General features: G+C 44.6%; 1 protein-coding gene across 1 annotated transcript; it reads left to right on the top strand.

Annotated features, from left to right (window-relative positions):
* The first annotated feature begins 537 nt into the window (after positions 1-537).
* LOC112565936 lies at positions 538-3,483 on the top strand. Its single transcript, XM_025241839.1, has 2 exons — positions 538-1,512; positions 3,412-3,483. The coding sequence occupies exons 1-2, from the start codon at positions 538-540 to the stop codon at positions 3,481-3,483; spliced, it is 1,047 nt and encodes a 348-aa protein (XP_025097624.1).
* Positions 3,484-8,631: the final 5,148 nt, after the last annotated feature.

Genomic DNA, 8,631 nt, shown 5'->3' with positions numbered 1-8,631 from the left:
GTGCGATGGGCTCCCAGAGGTATCGCAAGATCCTTGTATGACTGTCAGTAGCGAAAGCCGAAAGGAAACTACTGGCACGAAGATGGAAGTCTTGAGCGCCAAATGTAAGACCAGAATAGGCTTCTGGAATGTGCGCACCATGTATGAAACAGGCAAGTTAGCACAAGTTACAGCCGAGATGAGGCGTTACAACTTACACATCCTTGGAGTAAGTGAAAGCAGATGGACAGGTTCTGGAAGAGTAAAGACCCAGACCGGAGAGACAGTGCTGTATTCTGGCAGAGAGGACAGCCAACACCATGAGGGAGTAGCCATCATCCTGAGGAAAGGAACAGATAAGTGCCTAATAGAGTGGAAGCCGATCAACAGCAGACTGATTACAGCCAGAGTGAGAGGGAGACATGGCAACATGACCTTGATCCAGTGCTACGCACCAACCAACGATGGCGATGATGAGGCGAAGGACACCTTTTACGATCAATTGCAAGCAGAAGTAAGTGCAGCACCCATCATGACCTGTTGATTGTGATGGGCGACATGAATGCCAAAGTTGGGAACGACAACACCCATGTAGAGAGAACTATGGGCAGACATGGTTGTGGCTGCATGAACGAGAACGGAGAGAGGCTAGTGGAGCTATGCACTATGTACAACCTGGTGATTGGAGGAACACTATTCCCTCACCGTAACGTCCATAAGCTAACATGGTGCTCACCCAATGGTAGGGACAGTAACCAGATCGACCACCTAATGATCAACGGCTCCTGGAGACGTTCCCTGCTTGACGTCAGGGTGAGAAGAAGAGGAGATGTTGGAAGTGACCATCACCTTGTTGTAGCAAACATAAAAATGAAACTGCGAAGTACAGGACGCAAGTCAGCAGCACACAGACGCTTTGATGTGGAAAGATTGCAGGACCCCAAGCTGAAAAATGCCTTCACTCTTCAAGTGAAAAACAGATTTCAGGCACTTGCAGACATGACAGACATTTGCGAGGCAGACGCAGAAAGCATAAACCAGAGATGGGACCTTGTGAGAACAGTGTACCAGAAAAGCAGCGAGACGAGTCTTGGACTGAGAGGAACTAAGAAGAAGGAATGGATAACACCAGAGACGTGGAAGGCGATAGAGGAAAGAAGAGACCTTAAAAAGAAGGTGGCTAGCACCAGATCTGAAAGACTGCAAGAGACATTCAAACTACAGTACAGAGAGATGAACCGGAAAGTGAAGCGCTCGGCGAGATCAGATAAGCGTGCCTACTTGAACAATCTAGCAAGTGAGGCCGAAGAAGCAGCAAGAAAAGGAGAACAAGGAAAGCTGTACAAGATCACCAAGACGATTAGCGGCAAATTCCACAGCACCAACAATGCCCCAGTCAAGGACAAGGGAGGGAAGCTGCTAACGACAGAGAGAGAACAAGAAGCACGCTGGGCTGAACACTTCAGAGAGATCCTGAACAGACCACCACCTTCCGAAGAAGCCGACATACAAGAAGCCATTGAGGACCTAGACGTTAACATCGCCCCACCAGAGAAGCAGGAAATCATCACAGCGATTAAGTCCTTGAAGAACAGAAAGGCACCAGGTCAGGACAATCTGAATGCTGAATTATTCAAGGCAGACCCAGAACTGGCAGCCAATATCCTGCAACCCCTATTTACCGCAATATGGGAAGGGAAGCAAGTCCCAGATGACTGGACCAGAGGAGTGATCGTCAAAATCCCAAAGAAAGGATCCCTTAGCGACTGCAACAACTGGCGAGGAATAACTCTCCTGTCCATCCCGAGCAAGATCATGACAAAGATCATCATCCAACGAATCTCAGAGGCAGTGGACACACAACTTAGAGAAGAACAAGCTGGTTTTCGTAGAAGAAGAGGATGCACCGACCAGATATTCGCACTACGCAACATCATTGAACAAATCACAGAGTGGCAGAGGCAGCTCTATATTAACTTCGTAGATTTCCAGAAGGCTTTTGACAGCATCCATAGAGAGAGCCTTTGGCGCATCCTGAGAGCATACGGAATACCAATGGAAATTGTACTGCTGATCAAAAGCTTCTATGCGAACTTTTCATGCTGTGTTGGAAACAGTGACATCTCCTTTGAGGTCGGGACCGGAGTGAGACAGGGCTGCGTGATGTCTTCCCTGCTCTTTAACCTTGTCATTGACTGGGTAACGCGCCATACAACGGAAGATGAACCAAGGGGCATACGATGGACACTCTCCACGAACTTAGAAGACCTAGACTTTGCCGACGACCTGGCCCTGCTGTCACACACCCACCGGCACATGCAGGAGAAGACGACTCGCCTGCACACTTTTGCGCAACAGGTCGGACTGCACATCAGCCGGACAAAGACAGAAGTGATGACCCTGAACACCACCAATCCAACACCGATCAGCATAGAGGGAGAAGACCTGCCGATGGTTGAAAGCTTCACCTACTTGGGCAGCGTGGTCACGCAAGATGGAGGAGCAGGCCGTGACATCCAGAGCAGACTGAGCAAAGGCAGGGGCATCTTTTGTAGCCTACGCAACATCTGGAAGTCGACACAGTACAGCATCAATACCAAGCTGAGACTTTACCAGAGCCTGGTCATGTCCACTCTATTGTATGGCTCGGAGTGCTGGCGAATGACTGACAGCAACCTCAACAAACTGTCAGTCTTCCACACCAAAAGCCTGTGAAGAATCCTGGGCATCTTCTGGCCAAGGACAATCTCCAACGAACAACTACTTGCCCAGTGCGGGCAGGAGAGTATGGCCACCATCCTGTTGAAGAAGCGATGGCGCTGGATTGGTCACGTCCTCCGAGGCGGGAGCAACTCCATCATAAAAACTGCCTTACACTGGACGCCAGAAGGAAAACGCAAGCGAGGTCGGCCCAAGATCACCTGGCGCCGAACTGTGGAGGCAGACATGAAGACCCAAAACCTCAGCTGGGGTACTGTGGGGAGTCTAGCCCAGGACAGGCAAAAGTGGAGGACCTTTGTCGCTGCCCTACGTGCCGACCGGCATAACGGGAACTAACTAACTGACACCCAAATCCCAAGGTTTTTGGAATAAAAGGACTCTTTCAGCACCTGCTGGGAACATCTTTTGAGGGTAGTGGGTGGAAGTCATTCTTCCTTCAAAAAGCTCCAAGCAGGAAATATTTGGTGCATACAGGGAGTGCATATTTCAATGTAGTTAATTTGTAAGTTTATACTTGTTTGTATGAATGTTGTATGGAAGACTTCTTTCAAAAGTGGCTAAACAAAGCCAGTCCAAATTTTGGTCAGTTGGCTTGTTTCAGCTATATTTTGGATAACAAAAATAGTGGGAAAATAAGTTACACATATTTCTTTTTTTTTTCCCTTATCGTCTTTATTTTCACTCAAATCTCATTTCTACTTGTTGTTTCAGGTAACGGTAATAGAACAACACTGCAATGACTGTGTAGTTTTGGGAGAGCTGGATAATGCACAGTGTAAGTAGTTTATATTATGGTGAGGGGTGAGCGATCGCTCAGTGCGAGTGGCAGCTTAGCAGGTCTTGCCAACGTTTACCAGATTAGCAGCTGCTAAATGAGGATTATGGAATAATGTCATAGCCCACAGTGCTCGCCTCACCAAGCCAAATCCAGAGATAGATTTTTCGAGTGGAAATACTGATTGTTTCGACATTTATTGTGTAAAAGGTTATGCAGGGAAAACGTTCACTGAGACCAACCTCACCAAAGACAATTACACATATATTTTTTTAATTATATATATATATGAGTCATCACGGATCTGAATAAGAGAAATTAGAAACGAGGCTCTGTGCGTTGATTTATGCCATTAAGGTCACTTAACCGACACATTCTCCGGACAGCAAACCAGTCGAAAAGTAAGAAATTGTTTATGATTATTAGTAGTAGTGGTTTGTTTGTTTATTTATGTTTTATGCCGTGTTAGAAACTGTGGCCATATCACGGCAAAAAGCAGTTGTAAATGTAAAAGTTTTGGAATAAAACTGCCCAAGTCGTATAAAAAAATATATACATGTTTTAAAAGCTAGCACAGTAACTAACTAAAATGTAAAAATGGTGGACAAAGCATTGAAAAAGGGGTGTTGAAGCGCTGACTCACTCATTCTGCTTTACTGGCATCATTTCAGAATGCAATTTATAAGAAACATATTGGTACGGCTGGTGAGGTTCAGCCTAGTTAGAGTAGCAGCATTGACGTTGCGATGGGTGCTGAACCTTTTGGAGCAACAGGCACCTCCTCAGCCACCTCCTCAACCCCGTGAGTACTTTAACAGGCTGGGGTCGTATTTAAATTATGCACTCAAAGATCCAGAAATGTGGAAAGTTCAACCCGCTGCTTCTTTCATATTGTCACTTTGAAAACATGGTTTTCCCTCTTCAGGGCGAGAATAAAGAATAGCTGTTTGCTACCCTTATTAATGAACAATTGTCATGGTCATTAAAATTGCCATTGTCATTGTTATAATTGCTACTGCAATTGCAAATATATTTTTATTGCCAGTATTATTTTAGCTGTACGTTTCATTAACAAAGATCATTGTAGTTATCAGGGTCATTATTGTTAGGTTAAGCATTCTCTCTCACACAGAGGTACCTAAATGTTTTACCTTGGAATGGCAATCAGCAATTTATTTCCATTATTTTTCTCACTTTGAATTATGTATTGCTCATTTTGTCTTTATCTTACAGGATTGTGGACATAGACTCGAACCAAAGAGTTCAACTGGCTATGGAGGGGACTGATGGAGGTGTGTTACCAGCGAGGGTGCCATATTACCAGCTAAAGCCTTTTCTGGAAGATAACACGGAAAAGGCCAAGAATAATTCTGTTGTCGATGGGACCAGCCATACCCATATGGATGACGAAGTGCAGGCTGTTAAGAATTCAGCACTGGTAACATCACCACATATGGGAGGAGGTCAAGGTGGTATTGTGTGTAATAAGGTTGATGTTGATGTGAATGTTGTAGTTGTTGATGTTGCAGAGATGAAGCCAAGAAAGCAGCATGTGACATGTCATTCCAAGAACGCGAAGTGAACACAAAAGAAGGCTTCCTGTAATAACCAAAAAGGAGACTTTGCTTCAGAGACTAGGCAAAAGAAACAGAAGAGAGAAAAGCCCATGGATAGAAGTGATGTTGTGTTTGCAGCAATGTTTGGACCCAAGAGAAGGAAGACTGAACCACTACCAGTGGTTCCTGCTGAGAGGCAAGATTGTAACAGTTTCAATGAAATGAAACTGGTCCTAGATCAGAAAAAGGACCTTTCTGGTCTACATATTGATCATTTCTCTGCCATCTTCAAGGACCAGTTCCCGCTAATTGATGGCCTGCAGAAAATTGGCATTTTTGAGTCCGAGGAATGCCAGCGCGTAGGAACACCAGCAGGGAAGTTTGTGCAAATTTTGCATGTTGGTAACCATTGGGTTACAGTTAGTAATATCCACTGCTCTCTACCAGAGGAGGTGATGGTATATGATTCTTTTTCTGAAACAATATAAGAATAGATCATAAGGCTAAATTTTTAAAGCAGCTAGGCAGGCTATTGTTTACTGATGCGTCACATATGATAATAAAATTTGTTAATGTTCAGAAGCAGCAAGGATCTGTCACGCGTGGGCTGTTTGCACTTGCATATGGCCATGCATTGTGATTAGGTCTACAACCAGAACAGCTGAGTTTCTACGAAAAATACATGTGGATCCATTTATCCAGCTGTTTATCAGCCAGAATGCCTATGCCATTTCCAGTACTGCCTTGTCAAAGAGACGCTAATGGTAAAGAATTGCATGGGCAGATAAAGGAAGAAGTGTTTTGCATCTGTCAACAGCCCAACCAGAGAGAATAGATATAGAGAGGGTCCACTCATGACCACTGGGGAAACTCGGTTAGAGTTATCTTTCGTAACGTGATGTTAAGAAACGACATGGCACAAGCTAACGAAGGTGATCGTCTGAGGCAAGGTGGACAGATTTGTTCTGCAATTAAGCCAGGTTCAAATTAACCTCAAAAGGAAAAAGTTTCCACAATTTCCAAAGGACGAAGAGAGGTAAGCTACAAATTTATTCTCAAATTATGATCCATAAGGGTACTGTAGTTTAAGGCATTCGTCAACGTGGTGAGGTGTTATAATAATATTTGTTATTAATATATTGAAAAAATTTTTACATGTGCAAAATATGGATGAATTTTACAAGAAAAGACTTTTAACATCTTACACCATCTGTGTATGGAAAAGGCTACTGTATGTTCAAAATTAAATGTTTTTGTCTACGCAAGGCTGCCGGCGAAGGCATGTGACCTTGGCTGATTTGCGGTATTGTCAGACGTGTTGCGTCATTTTATTTTTTTGTTTTGTTTTTGGCATCTAGAGGATTCTATGGAACAGGCGAGCAGATGCTCGATGTTTTTTGTTTTTTTTTGTTCAACTGTGGTGTATTGTTGATATCAGCGAAAGTTGAACAGTTGGTCGTTGAGTATTCGAGAGTAAAGCATTTCAAGAGTTCGAAGTGCTAAGCTGCAGTAGGCCTGTGTGGCTGCCAGCTTATGATGTTATCGGTGTTGTGCGGTTCAAACATCGCCACAACGCATAGCGTGTGTTACTAGTTGAAGCAACAGCGCGTGTTGCTGTTGTTAGTTACCGGCAGGAGTCGCCGAGGTTTTTTTTGCCAGAGTGTATATTACAGTGTGGACTGATGCACAAAGTGTTAATAAAGGGTTTTCCTGTTCACACGTTGAGACTGGAGTAACTCTGTTACTGGAGAGATTGACAACGCAGATTCCGGACGTTAACGAGTCAAGTTACAGACTGACGGGAGAAAGGGAATAGAATCGTCAACCAAATGTTTTCTCTCCCCAGTCATCCTTCATCATTCTTTTTTTTTTCATTCCAAACGTAACATCTGGGGGCTCGTCCGAGATATCTGCACCGTCATCTTTGCCGTTACAGAGAAGCTGCCGCAGTCAAGACAAGAGAGCTGTGAGTGAATCTTTGTCAGTCTCACTAGTGTATAGTCATGGAAGTCATGAAGGAGTTAGTGAAGTTAAGCAAAGAGCTGGGCCTGGAGGGAGAAGAGTTAAGAAAGTTTGTAGAACAGAAAGAGAGGAAAAGAGATCAGAAACAGACGGAAAGAGAACAGAGAGAGGAGAAGAGAGAAGAAAGAGCTGCAGAGCGAGAGCTACGGAAATTACAACTGGAACATGAAGAGAGAAAAAGACAACGCGCGCTTGAACTGGAGATGGCGTGTCGGAGGCCAACAGTCACCACATCGGAGGTTTCTGTGAAATGCAAGAGGCCAAAGTTGCCAAAATTTGTAGACGGAAAAGACAGCATGGACTGTTATCTAAAATGGTTCGAGTGCTATGCTGAGTTGTCCAGTTGGCCGCGAAGTGAGTGGGCAGTGTCATTCAGTGCGTTGTTGTCGGGGCATGCACTGGACATTTACTCACGCATGCCGACAGAAGCGGCTCAGGAATACGATCATGTGAAGCAAGCGCTGTTAAGTGGCTATGAATTCACGGAGAACGGCTTTAGGCGACAATTCCATGCAAGCAAACCGGAGAAAGGGGAGAGCCCCGAGCAGTTCACAGAAAGATTAAGAGCGTACCTTTATCGATGGATTGAGGCAGCGGGGCAACAGACGGACTTCGACGGTCTGTTATACGTAATACTCAAAGAGAAGTTCATTGAAGCCTGCCCCAAAGACTTGGCTGTCTTCTTACAGCAGCAGGAAGACCAGAGTCTGAAAGCATTGTCCAATGCTGCATTAAGATACCTGCAGTCGCAAGGCAGAGAGTTCACCGACAGGTTAAGAGGATCCTTGGCTGAGGCCGACACGGCCCAGAACACCACATCTGCCCAGCGCAGCCAGGGTCACGAACAGCATCGAGGCAACAAGCTGCGGTGTTACTCCTACGATGGAAAGGGTCCATATCCTAAGGTACCTAATGACTTTATTTAACAAAAATTTTGACAACGGGGATTACCTTAAAGCCTGGAGTGGCGCGACGATAATCCCCTTATTTAAATCCGGGAACCGAGTTGAAATGGTGAATCCAGAGACAAACACATAATTATATATCATGTAACATGTTTTACTGGTATATATATTGAGCATTATAAAAATGATAACATAAAATGTCGTTCATTATGCAATCTTGCGAAGTATGTTTGCCAACTTATCCGTTTTCCACCATTTTTGGGGTCTCGTTTCTTTTTTTGGTTTTTATAGGAATAAATTCTTAGTCCCTTACCCAACCCTATAACCTGGAGGAAATGTAGACCACTTTTAGTCTGATCTCTACCACTTGATCATGCTAACTGCTGTCTGGAAACATTCTCTGGTCTCCAGATCAGGCGACGTATGCAGGGACCCGAAAGCGCTGCTATAGGTATGATATCTCTATCGTCATGATAGCGAAAGTAAATTCGTATGTAGGGACCCCTGAAAGCCAGCTATCGTACCCATGAGGCTAATGGAGCCTCACCCCTCCGTTAGCTCGCTATTGTACCCATAGCACAATATGGGGGACTAGACATTATTGATCCGTATTCGATGTCGTTTGTGCTGAGAACGTGTTTTTCGGGACAGGAATCATCCCCTGGACCGTTAC

Source organism: Pomacea canaliculata, linkage group LG6, assembly GCF_003073045.1.
Source record: "Pomacea canaliculata isolate SZHN2017 linkage group LG6, ASM307304v1, whole genome shotgun sequence".
NCBI classification, from domain to species: domain Eukaryota; kingdom Metazoa; phylum Mollusca; class Gastropoda; order Architaenioglossa; family Ampullariidae; genus Pomacea; species Pomacea canaliculata.
Note: the sequence above shows the minus strand (reverse complement) of the source record. Positions and strands in the feature narration are given on the sequence as shown.